At 42.6% G+C, this 15,478-nt stretch overlaps 1 protein-coding gene across 1 annotated transcript in view; it reads left to right on the top strand.

The window, feature by feature from the left end:
* Mast2 (microtubule associated serine/threonine kinase 2) overlaps positions 1 to 15,478 on the top strand; it is a 173,155-nt gene that overhangs the window by 147,950 nt on the left and 9,727 nt on the right. Inside the window, 10 exon segments of the mRNA XM_028889534.2 lie at positions 1,366 to 1,444; positions 3,963 to 4,117; positions 5,565 to 5,640; positions 8,659 to 8,868; positions 11,376 to 11,477; positions 12,037 to 12,169; positions 12,926 to 12,987; positions 13,467 to 13,552; positions 14,002 to 14,210; positions 15,264 to 15,402. Of these exon segments, the coding sequence (XP_028745367.1) occupies positions 1,366 to 1,444; positions 3,963 to 4,117; positions 5,565 to 5,640; positions 8,659 to 8,868; positions 11,376 to 11,477; positions 12,037 to 12,169; positions 12,926 to 12,987; positions 13,467 to 13,552; positions 14,002 to 14,210; positions 15,264 to 15,402 (1,251 nt within the window).

The raw sequence follows: 15,478 nt of genomic DNA, 5'->3' as shown, positions 1-15,478 counted from the left end.
TGAATATCCATCAATAGTAAAGAGTTACAGGCTACCTAGGATCCATTAGGACTCACAAGCTGGCTTCAAGAATATTGTCAAAGAGCAACAATGGCCTTGTGAAAGAATAGGGAAGCAACTGTTGGCTGTTTATGACTTTGAGGGAGACTTCCCACTGTTGTCAGAAGGATGCCCCTAAAGCTGTCAACACAAGAAACCACAGTTCTGTGCTTTACTGTCATGGAGGAAAGTTAAGCAGGTATCTGAGCTGCAGCTTTTATAACATGGATGTGTAATTATTTATCTGGATGGTGCAATGTGGCATAAAGTAATCTTTTTTAATGTTGTCTACAATTATTTATCAGTGGTTTGTGTGTGTGTGTGTTGTTGTGTGTGTGTGTGCGCGTGTGTGTGTGCGTGCGTGCGCGCGCAATAGATAGAGCATAAATGGAGGTAAGAAAACAGTACATGGGCCTTACTTATCTTCTTATCATGGATCCCTGGAATCAAACTCAGGTACTCAAGCTTAATGGCAAGTATCTTTACTAGATGAGTCATATCACCAACCATGTAATATGCCTTCCTTTAAAAAAAAAACAAACTTTTTTTTGTTGTTGAGACAAGATCTCATTTTGTAGTCCAGGCTGGCCTCCAACTTGCTTTGTAGACCAGGCTGCTCTCCAACTCACAGAGATCCTCCTGCCTCTGCCAGATGCTGGCATTAAAAGTGTATGCCACCATCCCTGGCTTTAAAAAAACAAAACAAAAAGGAAAAGCTTTTTATGGACCATCAAGATGGCTCAGCAAGTGTAGGTGCTTATTGCCAAGCCTGCTGACCTGAGTTTGATACCTGAGCCCTACATGGTAGAGAGAGAGAGCCTGTTTCTGCACATTTCTCTCTTACCTCTACATACATGCTATGTCACATAGGTACCCACACACATATGGACATCCATGCACATAACATAAATTCAAATATAATTTTTTAAAAGCTTTAAATTGATTGTGTGTGTATGTGACAATACAGTTGTGGAGGTCAGAAGGCAACTTATAAGATCTTCTTTCAGTATATGGGTACTGGGTTCAAACTTAAGTTGTCAGGCTTGGTGGCAAACACCTTTATCTACTGAGCCATCTGACTTACCCATAACCGATACTCTCATCCAGAGTCATAGACTCTTTAGTTTTGGATTCTCTTAAATAAAAGTCACATAGCAGGTCCCATACAATAGAGAGGTATGAGAACTAATGCCAGACAGACAATATGTCTTGTGTTGTGAGACAGTGAATTAACTGCCTAAAAATGTTAATGAACACAAGCAGGCAGGCCCTGATGCTCAGAGTGGGACTCTATAGGCACTTCATAATATTCCTTTTTTCATGTAGGACTGATGGACGGCGCTGGTCTTTGGCCTCTTTGCCTTCTTCAGGATATGGAACCAATACTCCTAGCTCTACTGTCTCGGTAAGTAGCCAGAGCTGTAAGCATACCTTCTTCACTCTGGAAGTATTTCCTTACAGATAATTGTTCTCCATCCAGTCCTCCAAAATGATGCTCACCTTTCCTTCCAAACTCAGCAAGATTTATTGAGGATAAGAGGATTTTTTGAGGGGAAGAGCCTTGCTAACTTTCACAGTCATAATTATAATTATAAGGCCTTTGGAAGGATTAGCCAATTCTGTCCCCCAGTTCCTCCTAGTGAGCTCAGAAAAGAGCAACTAATCATGGTTCTCTGCCTCTCCCCACCTTATTTCTCGGATTGCAATTAAGTCTTTCTGTTCCTCCCATTTCCCAAAGGCTTGGTAGCTTTCATCATTAAAACCTTTCAAGAAGGTTACTTTCTATCTCAGTTTGTTATATTAACAAAAAGTAGACCTGTCTCTAAATGTTTGTTTTAGAGAGAGTTTCTGTTTTTAAACAGTAGTTCCTGTCAATATGCTATTGTATGTACAATTGATCCTGAAATGCATCCTCTTCTTGGAGCAACTTTCATCAGTTAGATGATAAAGCTGACAAATTTTGTCAAAAAAGGACCAAGTAGTGTTTTAGGATTTGCAGAGTATAAACTTGGTGACCCCAGCCCTGTTTCTTCTACCAGTCTTTAGGTCCTCTCTGCTTGATGTATCTATAGTCATGAATCACAAGTAAGAAAATGTACTTAGTTCTTCCATTGGCCTATAAATCACTATTAATCCAGAGGTTTTATTGGTCTTTGGCAGTTAAGCTTAAGATTTTTTTTCCCCCTAAGCCAGGTTGTGGTGGCGCATACCTTTAATCCGGGCACTCAGGGAGGCAGAGGCAGGCGGATCACTATGAGTTTGAGGCCAGCTACAGAGTGTCCTACAGAGAGGACAGCCAGGGCTGCTCAGAGAAACCCTATCTCGCAAAACAAAAACAAAAAGATTTACACCCCCTTACCCATAATCTTTTACTTAAACAGAATGTATTTTGTAAACCCTAAGGGATAGTCATGTGTCTTTCTGTGTGTATATATGTAGCACATAAGTATTTCTATTCATTCAAATTTAATAGACCAACCTATTACTCCAGTTTATTGGGATACTTACTCTCTCTCACCATACACACACACACACACACACACACACACACACACACACACATACACACATACACACACTTTGAGACAGCATCTCAATCTCACCATATACTCTAGGCTGGCCTCGAAAGTTTTCAGCCTCCAGAGTGCTGCAATTACAAACATGTACTACCACATCCAACTTTGAAATACTTTAAAATAACAGTTTTGTAGGCTATAACTTACATTGCTTACTAATTCTTACTAGTTGCAGTTGAGTGGGTATTCTATTTGCAACTCAGATGCAAATCAAAACCCTATGAAAACCACACTAGCTGTTTACAACTCCATGCATTAGGGGCTGGAGAGATTGCTCAGTCATTAAGAGCACTTCCTGCTGTTGCACAGGGTCTGGGTTCAGTTTTCAGAACCAACATGGCAGTTTACAACAACTTGTAATTCCAGGTTCCAGGGGATCCAACACCTTCTTCTGACCTCTCTGAGCTCATGCATACATGTGGTGCATGCATACACACACACACACACACACACACACACACACACACACACTCAGGCACACACAAAATAAGAATTTTTTAAAGTTTCATAAATTATAATATTTCATGACAGAGATTTGTACTATTGGCCTAGTCAGAGCTCATTTCTCACTTGATGACCCTACAACTCTAGTTCCCTCAGTTGGTATTGAAGCTTGAACACTAAATAGATTTAGGTGGTTGAACCTAAGCCCTTGATTGATTGATATGTGAAAATTGGGTCAGTGATGTCTGAATTCCCTGCTCTCTGGATCAGTCTTGCCAAGTAAAGGAAGAGCTCTGGAGTCCTGGAATTTTGTGACTTGCCTACATCTGTGGAAGTCCCACCATAGCGCCAGCTTGCTCCCTCAGATGGTCTGCTGTGAATGGTGGACACTTGTCAGAAATTCTTAGGTATTAAGCCCTGTTGAGAACTTGAGATTGTCTTTCATACCAAGTCTAATGTTTAAGTCTAGATCTAAAAACAGTTTTCTTTCCCGCTGGATTTTCTTGACTTGTAGTGTCCCTGGCATCCCACCACAGTCTTCTTAACCTCGGCAAAACTACTCCTCTGGATAACAAACAACTACAGGAAACATTACTTAGCTGTCCCCAGGGTCAAGGTTATGAAAGGGAAAACAAGTGGGTGCCTTTGTTTACCTGGAATATTTATGGAGCAGGAAGCACGGTTGATTAATTGCTATTCAAACTAGCTAGAAGCTTTATTGAAAGCAAGGAGTTCATGTAGAAGAATCTGCTTTTTACTCACCCAGCTTGTTGCATGGCTACTGAGATCTGAACCCTGGACCTTAGGGTAGTGCCACAAGCTCTCTTAAACACTGACCTGTCCTTCCAGATCCCTTACATGTGTCTTTAATGCTGATGGGTTTTGTTTGTTTATGTTTTCTAGTCATCATGTTCCTCACAAGAAAAACTTCATCAGTTGCCTTTCCAGCCGACAGCTGATGAGCTACACTTTCTGACAAAGCATTTTAGCACAGAGAATGTACCAGATGAGGAGGGACGACAGTCTCCAGCTATGCGGCCCCGTTCCCGTAGCCTCAGGTAAGGGCTACTCTTACCTACTGCCCTAGTGGGCTCCGGCATAGTGCAGGGCTCAGCACATGTCCTGCAAAGAGCCACAATGGTAAATGCTTTAGGCTTTGTAGTCACTCCTTTTTATCAAGTTGTGTCATTACTGTTGCAGTACAGTTAACTTCCTTTGGTAGCTTACTCAGAAGCTTTATTTACAAAAAGATCACAAACCATAATTTGCTGTCTCCTGGTCAATCAAACAAAACCAAAACTTGAGTGAGTCAAGTACAATAACACTCAACCATTTTGGCGCCAGGTGCAAGGTCTCTCTTTTCCCCCCCAGATTCCATTCAGTAAAGCAGGATCATGATAATCAGTTCTGAAAATGAGCATGATTTTGATCGCTAAGTTCTACTTTCCTTAATTTCCTTGGAAATGATGAATTAGCTAATGTATAGATTGGAATTCCAGAGGAGCTGTACCCTCAGGAAGAATCCCATCAGATAATGTTGGCACTGGGAGTGACAGGGAGTCATTGGCCATGTCACAAAGACATGGTTCAGACTCACAGACTGAAAAGTGGCTGGGACTTAAATGAAAAAGATCAAGAATACAATGAGAGTCTGGATCCCAGGGATTTTCTTGATTTCATAAAGGAACACCTAGATCATGATGGCCTCATAACTCACAGGGACTATGGGTCCCTTATAAGCCAATTGAGATTGTGAGGACCATAGTGACATTCAGGGAAGTCCCTAAACAAAACAAGGCCAAAGGACAATTCTAAGAGTAACCCAGCTGACAGCTGAGCTCAAGTATCTAGGCACTAAACTGGATATTCAGCTGTTTGACTCAAGATTTGAAATGTTTCAGGAGATACGGTCACAGTGTGCTAGATGGAAGGATACAGGTTGCTATGAAAAATAATTAAAAGGCTGGAAAATTCCTTTCTACTTTCAGAAAAAGACCTAGATTTAGGACTCATATGGCTTTTGCATCCTCTGGGTGACCGTCAAGGTAGCCCACTGGCTGTAGCTTGTTTTAGAAATGAAAATAGGTATATACAGTCTTTCTTTGGTTATTTATTTGATTTGATTCTGAGTACTTGTTTGCTTATCCCACTAAGCAAAGCTGTAAGGAGAGGGAGTCTTTCTATGAAAGAGGTTATCCTTGGGAAGCCAGCTGTGGGTTGACTGGCAGGTAGAATCTTCTCCTCTCAACCTTGGCCAGGAGCTGTGTGAGAGCTACACCTCTGGCAGGAAGGTCAGTCGCCAGTTTCCACATAATTCTATTCTAAAACTATACACAAATGTGCTAGGGGCTCTACAAACAAAGCCTGGAACCTAACTCTCATGAATGTAAGAATATGTGAGGTACTAAAGACAATTGGGACTGGGGGGGGGGCTCAAGGGATGGCCATATTTTTCCTTGATGTTTTTGTGGCATTAAATAACATAATTGTTTCTTTCTTACTCAGTCCTGGGCGGTCCCCAGTTTCCTTCGACAGTGAAATAATAATGATGAATCATGTGTACAAAGAAAGATTCCCCAAGGTAAGGATTTATCTTAAAGGAGAAAATAATATCCAAGGATGGCTACCTATAGCCAACCCAGTAGGAAGACTCCAGAATGAGAGGTCAAGTGCAGAAGTATCCAAAAAGATCACCATCTTTAAAGGCATCTAGAGGGGCCAGGGAGAGAAAAGCAGAGGTCTTTACTTATAGAGCTTCTATTTCTCCACTCCAGAACAAGTAGTGAGTGGAGGAGAATGTCACATATGTGTTAAAGAAGAAAGGAACTAGAGATCTGGTTTCCTACTGTGCACATTGCATTCATAACTCGAGGTTGTCCCCAACCTCCTCCCACTTTTGACACACCTTCATTTGACACAGATTTCTTAATGTATACAGATCTGGTAGAAGAAGCAGCCAAGAGAACAACAGGACAAGAGGCAGGAGCCCTAGAGTTGCTTGCTAACATTCATGTTTGCATTTTTAAAGTGAGAAGGAAGATTGGTCTTATCCCAAGATAGCTAGGAAATAGTACTTTACACTTCTGCTGCAAACCTCCTTGTTTGGAACTAGGACATCACTTGCATGTCTCCTACTGCTCTTCCCCTATCCTTTATTTTTTTTTAATTTGCTTGTTTGTGTTTTTTGATATTGAGGGGTTTGTTTATTTTTTGAGTCAGTCTCACTTTGTAGTAGGAATTATTCTAGAACTTGATATTTAGCCCAGGCTAGCCTCAGCCTCAATCCTGCCCCAATCTTGTGAATGCTGAGATTATAGACTTGCCACCACAGGTGTGAATTTGCAGTTCTGATCAAGAACCACCTGCTGTGTACTCATACTTGGCCTTCTGATTCCTACAGAAAGCAGTCAGCCCTGTATTAGTCAGGGTTCTCTAGAGTAGCAGAATTTACAGAATGAATCTCTCTGTATAGAAATGGGATTTATGGGTTGGGCAGTGGTGGCATGGCCTTTAATTCCAGCACTCAGGAGGCAGAAGCAGGCAGATCTCTGTGAGTTTGAGTCTAGCCTGGTCTACAGAGTAAGTTCCAGGACAGCCAGAGCTATAAAGAGAAACCATATCTCAAAAGAAAAGAAAAAGAAACAGGATTTATTAGACTGACTTACAGGCTGTTGGTCCAGCTAATCCAACAATGGCGCCTGTGAACATAAGGTCCAGTAATTGAGTAGTTGTTTAGTCCATGAGGCTGGATATCTTAGCTGGTTTTCAGTATACACCAGAATCCCAAAGAAGTAGACTCTAGTGCCATTGAAGGAATGGACTTACTAGCAAGGGCAAGAGAAAACAGGCAAAAAGAGATGTCTTTTACACAGGCTTTCAGCAGAAAGTGTGGCCCAAATTAGAGGTGGATCTTCCCACCTCAAAAGATCTGGATTAAAAGTGTGTCTTCCCACATCAAAGATCTAGGTTAGAAGTAGATCTTCTCACTTCAAATGATTTAATTAAGCAAAATTCCTCACAGGTGTGCTCAGCCATTTTTGGGTTTTAGTTCATTCTAGATGTAGTCAAGATGAAAACCACAATAGCAATCACAAGTCCTATCTGAGAGACATTGGGGGCTAAGGTGCTCAGGCCTCCTCCATCTCCTCTGCCCAGGCCTCCCTGGATTGTCTGTCTGTATCTGGAGTACATGCTTCCTGCTGCTCTCAAAGTCCTTCCCTCCAACTGTATAGTCCACCATACACATGAGAGCTGAGGGAGATGGCAGAAGTGCTCTGTGCTTTCCTTTCTTGACATACACCAGTGAAACCTTGTGTCAAGGACCCAGACCACTTGTATTCATCTCAGCTCCATTTATTAGCTGCAAGATTCTGGACAAAGTATTTAACTTCCTTGAGCTTCATTTGCCTCATTGACAACTCGTAATAATAGAACCCTATTAGATGCCATGAGGATAAATGAACTCTTTTTTTTTTAACAGTATGCAGGACATAAGAAGTACTCAGTAATATTAGCTATTATTCTGTTTAATATGTTCTCTCTGGCCTTCACGTGGTAGCCTTGAAGTATACACAAGAATAAGAATAAGAACAAAGAAAGAGCAGGAAAACAGCTAGGAAGCCATGTTGTTGTGCTTTATAATGAAATTCTAGAGTGTGCATTGTTGAGAAATTTATCTTTCATGTCTCATCCTCTTTGTACAGAGATACATATTGACACCTAGCACTGTGGGTTGGTATTTATAGGTATTTTTCTTTCATATAAGACAGGCTATTGTTAGAAAATGTGTTAAGATTCCTTCCATTGCTTCTCTTCATGCTGCTCTCACTTTTTAAAAATCCCTCTGTACACATGCCACATATAAACATACTTTTGTTTGTGTCAGCATATTGGGAATCAGAAATCACTCAGTGACAAAAAAAAAAGAAGCCAAGGTCCTAGAGAGTTAGGCCAAAGAGAGCTCTGAGCCAGACCTCCATTCCATCCTAGCTTCCTAAACTAGGCATAATCATACCTTCCATACATGTTCTCTGAGCACCTATTGTATTCAGTGTGAACTCATGTTAAATATGAGAGCCCTATGATAATGAAACTCTCTGACTTGCCATAACTTCTTATGCATAGAAAGGTTCAGAAGCCAACATCATCTATGCACTGAGTTACCCAGTCAGGAGTCCAAGTTAGAAGCACAGAGGAAAGAGAACTTTTGTTTCCCAGGAAGCAGAAGACTTGTCTGAGGATTGATGATGCTTGAGTGAGATTAGGAGCAACAGTAACTCAGGCCAGAACCCAGAGAATGTGTAACAAAGACAATGGCATGAAACATGGCCAGTAAGAGACTAGCAAACCTATTTGTCTACAGAACCAAAAAGCTTGCATTACAAAGTGTGGCAAGAGACAGGCAAACCAAGATGATAGAGGGCCTCAGATCTGGTGTTGGGGCTGCCTGACTTACCTGAAGTGACTACTTCATGCCTTATGTAATTAGGTTTCCCAAGGTAGCATGAGGAAGTAAGGCGTACAGAGATCCCATCCTTCAGAATTTGTTGTAGCTAAGCTGGGACTGGAAGGAAATTAACATCTCTTCTTCTGTTCCCAGGCCACTGCACAAATGGAAGAGCGACTAGCCGAATTCATTTCCTGTAACACTCCAGATAGTGTGTTGCCCTTGGCAGATGGTGCCCTAAGCTTTATTCATCATCAGGTGATTGAGATGGCCCGAGACTGCCTGGATAAATCTCGGAGTGGCCTCATTACATCACACTATTTCTACGAACTTCAAGAGAATTTGGAAAAGCTTCTGCAAGATGTAAGTGTCTTGATGTGGAAACTGATGAAACTTCCACACAGTAATCTCAGGAATTAGCAGTGAGCCCAGCTGCTGGCCACCACCAGGTCTCCTTGCCAGTGTGTAGGAACTTCCAGATTTGGTGCTGTTGAGCTTATATCCTGCCCTAGGCCTCTCCATCACTTGAGAAGTCTGCTTAGTTTCAGAGGAACTTGGTTCTGTGAGTGGTTTTTGTTTTGTTTTGTTTTTAATAATTATTTTTAGGTTCTGGAGCTGGTAAGCTGGCTCATTAGGTAAATGTACTTACCACCAAGCCTGATGATCCCCTGGACCTACATAATAGAAGAGAAACTTCACTTGTACACCATGGCACAAACATATCCACATGCACACAAAATTAATAAAAAAAGTACTTGCCTAGTTTGTATGAGGCCCTAGTAATCCTTAGTACTAGGGGGTGGAGATTTCTAACCAAGAAATAAAATATGGCCAGATGTGGTGGCACACGCCTATAATCCCAGTACTCTGGAGACTGAGGCCTAAGCTACATATTAAGTCTATCTTTAAAAGAAGGGAAAATGTCAAGGGACTGGGGAGATGGGTCAGCTAGTAAAGTGGCTGCAACATAAGCATGAAGACCTAAGTTTGGATCCCCAGTTCCCATGTAATAAGCCAAAAGTGATCACACGTCTGCATAACCCCTAGGGGAGGGAGGGGAACCCTGGAGCTCACTGGCTAGGCAATATAGCCAATCAGTGACTGACAGGTTCAGTGAGACACGCTGTCTTAAAAACTAAGTTTGAGCCAGCCTGCTCTACAAAGTGAGTTTCAGGACAGTCAAGGCTACACAGAGAAACCCTGTCTGGAAGAAAAAAAAAAGTTTGGAAGCAACAAAGGAAGATACCCCAATATCAATTTCTAAACTTATGCACCTATACGACAATTGCATACATACAAACATACCATACATATACACCTGCAAAATGAGAGGGAAAAAGTCAACAAAATAAAGAATAGTTTTCTTTTAACCATTTTCTTAATAGTGAGTTGGAAGTTCCCAAAGACATTTAAGAATTAGGAAACTGGGGGCTGGAGGGACGGCTCAGGTGTTAAGAGCACTGGTTGTTCTACCAGAGGTCCTGAGTTCAATTCCCAGCAACCACATGGTGGCTCACAACCACCTGTAATGAGATCTGGTGCCCTCGTCTGGCCTGCAGGGATACAAGCAGGCAGAATACTGCATACAAAATAGTTAGATAGATTGCTGCAGCATCTCTGGTCATTGCGGCGGCTGCAGCGTCTCCTTCTCTTTATGTCTTTTATTTCTTCTCTGCTAGTCCGCTATTTTCCTGCCTAGCACGCCGATAGTTTTATTTATTAACCAATAGAACAACTGACATATAGACCATCCCAGACAGCAAGTGCAGACCATCTCAACACCTGCATCAGGCCATGGTCCTAATATCCTCTATACGGACTGCTGGTAAAGCCACGAGGAACCCAAGAAGGGTTCCCACAGGACATACAGAACATCCCACAGCAATAGATAGATAGATAGACAGACAGACAGACAGACAGACAGAATAGATAGATAGATAGATAGATAAAGAAAGAAAGAGAAAGAATAATGAATGAATTAGGAAACTGAGCTGGAAAGATGGCTCAGTGTTTATGAACACAATACTCTTCTAGAGGACACAAGTTTAGTTCCTAGAATCCACATCTGGCAGCTCACAACTACTTGAAAGACCAGCTCCAGTGGGATCCAATGCCTCTGGTCTCTGGCCTCCATGGACATTGTACATGCAGATGTTTCACCCATACCTACATGTAATTTAAAATAATTTTAAAAAAGAGTCAAGAAATTGATAGGTATATCATACAAAGAATTAACATTGAATGACTTAAAGGGTTTTTTTTTGTTTTTCTTCAAGACAGCTTCCACTGTGTAGCTTGGGTTTGTCTTGAATTAGTGGGTTCCAGTGATCCTTCCACCAGAGCCTCTTGGTCAGCGTAGATGGTAGACATATGCTCCTAAGCCAGAAACTCTGTTCCTCTTGTGTGTAAGGTTTTCTAAAGTGCTAAAGTCAGATCTAAGACACTTTATTAACAAGTAAAGGTATTTGCCACAAAGCCTGATGACCTGAGTTCATGTGTCTGTACACACCATAAAAATAAAAATTAAATAGATGAATATAAAATGCTCAAGTCACAGTCTTGCTTAAAACCTTCTGGCCTTTCCTCAAACTGACTGACTACCTGAGGTTAGGTGTTGGTGCCTTTGGGAGAACACTTGAGTGTTCTCTAATTGGCCAATTACCATTTTTTTTTTTCCAATTCTGTTCTCTAATTTACTAGGCCCTTGTAATAGAGGGGGGAAATTCAGTGCAGGCTGTGTCTCAAAGAATTTAATGACTGTTCAACATACATTTCCATATTTCTTCCTGTGGTTAGCTCTGTGCAGTCTGGTCCTGTTTAACCCATTCACAGTAGGATAATTGTGTAAGTAACCTTTCTTTTCTGTGTAGGCTCATGAGCGCTCAGAGAGCTCAGATGTAGCCTTTGTGATACAGCTGGTAAAAAAGTTGATGATTGTCATTGCCCGCCCAGCTCGTCTCCTGGAATGTCTGGTGAGTTAACATGGAGTGTTGATGTGCAGGTGGGGAATCGGGGATGTAAAGGAAGTGTCTTGCCAACAACAAAACTGGGAGTACCATTAACATTTCTGTTAGTGAATTTTTTTTTTTTAAATATGATTTGCAAGCACTTAGGGGACTGGCAGCAAGAACTATAGTCTGGCCTACCCCATGCTAAATCACGGGTTATGATTGAATATATACCAGCAGTGCTCCAGGTGGACCACCTGAACATACCTGACAGTGCCGCCTGGCTCAAAGAATCAGACTTACAACAGGTAACTAGGCTAACCTGTCTTGAAGTCAAAAGCTCTTGTGCTTATTTCTAAGAAGACTATACTATGCTTAGGAAATCATCTAGAGGTGACCTAGAAGACAGCTTTGTTCCATGATCTGTAACTCATGTTTCTGGATGTTTAGAGACCAGGGTATATCATCACAAAGAGGTTTAATTTCTTTCCCTATGGTATGTGCTTTTAATTCCAAGAAAGGCAGCAGCATACGTTTGTATCTCTCCCCAACTGACCACAACCACCTTTTTTCTCTGGTACAGGAATTTGACCCTGAAGAATTCTATCACCTGTTAGAAGCAGCTGAGGGTCATGCCAAAGAGGGACATGGAATTAAATGTGACATCCCCCGCTACATTGTTAGCCAGCTGGGCCTCACACGGGATCCCCTAGAGGGTGAGCATGCTGCATAGTGGCTATAAAGAAGAGATTTAGCTTAGACATGGATATAACATGACCTCAGGGATCTCAGGACTACAGGAGACACTCTGTGATCTCTGCCATTACATGGCCTTTCCTTTGGAATCACTGTTCATATTTGCCTGCTGTGTCCTAGACAGGCTTCCCTTGGGCCCAGCTAGGTTGGATTTAGATCCTCAGATTAAACAAGGTCCACAAGGAAGGATCATAATCAACATTTAAAATGGTCACCCTTCTCCATACTCTTCTCTCTCCTACTGACCACCTTACAAGCCTTCCTGTTTAGGGCTTGTCCATTCTGCTTTAGAGTTTAGCTCTGTTCTTCTGGACTTCACGATGAGCCCCTGCATGAACCTTGGACTTCCCTATCCTGCTTTGTGGCTGTTCTGCCCCTGTCTGCTTGCTTCCCTGCTCCAATAAGTAAAGTAGTCTTGGCCTGAAGGATGAGTACAGGTAGAAGCTTCCATTAGGCCTTGTTTGAGAGAAGCTTTTCTAGACTGTGCCAGGCCTTGTAAATGGCACTGAACTTTTAGAAATAGTAGAGTAATGGTACTTGACTTATTTTCCTGTCTAAAATCTGTGCTTTACTGATGACAGAGCCACAGTATTACATTTCAGACTGATACAGTATTAATACTTATCCCACGTGTACCTGTTGTATGATCTGAGGGTATTGCTGAAATGCCTATCACTGCTCTACAATTTTCTCTGGTGTCCTTGCTGTGTTTCTAGAAATGGCCCAATTGAGCAGCTATGACAGTCCTGATACTCCGGAGACAGATGATTCCATTGAGGTAAAGATCCTGAGCTACTGTTGCAGTCTTGGAGACTGAGCTCTGTGAAGCCCTATAAGTTTGCTTTAAAAGAACATCTGGGGACTGGAAAGATGGCTCAGTGGTTAAGAGTACTAGCTCTTCCAGAGGACCCGGGTTTAATTCCCAGCACCCACATTGGTGACTCACAACCAACTGTAACTCCAATTCCAGGAGATCCAGTGCCCTCCTCTGACCTCCACAGACACCAGTCACACATACATAGTTGTGATCAAAAATTCATACACATAGAATAACAATAAATAAGTCTTTTTTTTTTTAAAGGAACATATAAAGGGATAGGAAGTTGGTGCTACCAACAATGAAAAGTCGTATGGTTCCTGGGAAAGAATAGGCAAGAGCTGCATGTACTCAGCTAAGACTGGGTACACACACAGCTTCCCCAAGCATATGTGCTCTGAAGATCATACCTACTTCCTTCCTTTTTCTTTGTCTTCTAGGGTCGTGGGGCATCTCTGCCAAATAAAAAGACCCCCTCTGAAGAGGACTTTGAAACCATTAAGCTCATCAGCAATGGCGCCTATGGGTAAAGGCATGGGTCAGATTGGGGCCAGGACTAGAGCTGAATCAGCCCTTGGTCTCTTCCTTCTGAAAGTGTATGATACCCAATCCCCTGGGCAGAAGATGCCCCAAGGTGGACCCACTCCCTCTTTGAATTCTCCTGGAATATCAAGAGTTCAGCTTCCTCTGGCATCTGAACATTGGTTCATTGCCCAGGCAGGATTCCCACCTGTCTTGGTAGCATTCCTCTGAGTTCTGGAAACATTGAGCTGGGCCCTCAGGACCTGCTCTGCCAGGAAATGGAAGCATTAATTGGGCCAGAAGCCTAGATTCTTCTTAGTAGTAGGCATATCCCCAAGAGTTTTGTTGTTTTGTGCACATATGTGGGATGAAGAGGCATTTGGGGGTTATGGAACGTACATTTGAGGTGCTAAGAGACCCTGGGTGCTGGGCTGGGCTGGCTGTCTTCCCCAGGGCTGTCTTTCTGGTGCGGCACAAGTCCACTCGGCAGCGCTTTGCTATGAAGAAGATTAATAAGCAGAACTTGATCCTACGGAACCAGATCCAGCAGGCATTTGTGGAGCGCGACATACTGACGTTCGCTGAAAACCCCTTTGTGGTCAGCATGTTCTGCTCCTTTGAGACCAAGCGTCACTTGTGCATGGTGATGGAATATGTTGAAGGTACTGGGGGAGCATGGCCTGTGTGGAAGTCCAAGTGTACTCGGAGCCTCCGGCCTAAATAAGGACCAGCTTCTTTGTAGAGTAGCGAAGCTTCGGGCTCCAAAGACCTCTTTGTTATCTATTTCTGCTTAGGAACTCAGACCACTGGCCACAGTGAGCACATAGCTTCACAGGAGAAAAGTGGACAGATGCAGTAACGCAGCAGCCAGAGAGTCTCCTCCCCAAAGTCTGTGCAGACAGGGGCAGAGGCTTTAGCTAGCAGCCATAGAAGCCCAAAGTGGGACTCTGCAAGATCGCCCCTGCTGATGACTTGATAAAGGACCATCCCTAAACCTAGTCCAATACTCTGGGAATAGACTAGAAGAATAACATGGGCAGAGCTCTGGAGAGGGGCAGGCAGCAGCTTTGCAGTAGCCCTTCCTCGGACCCCCTCACTCTGTACAGATACAAACATTTCCCCTAAGGCTTAAAGCTGAACCTGAACAAAGCCATGCTTTTACTTCAGTGGCTATTTGCTGGAGGTTTACATGTCACTTTAGTCAGAAAAGAAGGAAATAAGTGAACAAACATGAATGATTTAGCAGATGCATTTTTTAATAATTTATTTAATTTTATTTTATGTGCATTGGTGTGAGTGTGTCGGGTCTCCTGGAACTGGAGTTACAGACAGTTGTGAGCTGCCATATGGGCGCTGGGAATTGAACCTGGGTCCTCTGGTGCTCTTAACCACTGAGCCATCTCTCCAGCCCTAGCAGATGCATTTGTTGAATATAGTGTTCCCATCCTAGAAAACTTAGTCTTATACCTGCAAGTCATTATGAAAGTATGAAGGCCTGGATTCCTTCCTTCTGTCACCTAATAGTCTAATCCATTTCCTGCTTCCTACTACCTATCTCCCACCCACACTAGTAGCAGAAGGGCTAGAGTCACAGGGTCTAACATTAGGCTATTCTGTGAAACTATCTTCTTAAGTACTGCAAAGCCTGAGAACTGGCTGGAACAGAGTACTGGAACATGATAGCCTTTCTTCATGATAGCCTGGGCTTTTTGCAGGGGGAGACTGTGCCACTCTGCTGAAGAACATTGGGGCCCTGCCTGTGGACATGGTGCGTCTGTACTTTGCAGAAACTGTGCTGGCTTTGGAATACTTACACAACTACGGCATTGTGCACCGTGACCTCAAGCCTGACAAGTATGCCCACTGTCTGTTTTTATTGTTCAGGTCTTCCTCTTAAGTCTCTTCATAAGTGGGACAAACACAACATGCT

The sequence above is a fragment of the Peromyscus leucopus genome, chromosome 2 (assembly GCF_004664715.2).
Source record: "Peromyscus leucopus breed LL Stock chromosome 2, UCI_PerLeu_2.1, whole genome shotgun sequence".
Lineage (NCBI taxonomy): Eukaryota > Metazoa > Chordata > Mammalia > Rodentia > Cricetidae > Peromyscus > Peromyscus leucopus.
The sequence above is the reverse complement of the archived record's forward strand: the minus strand, read 5'-3'. Positions and strand labels throughout refer to the sequence as shown.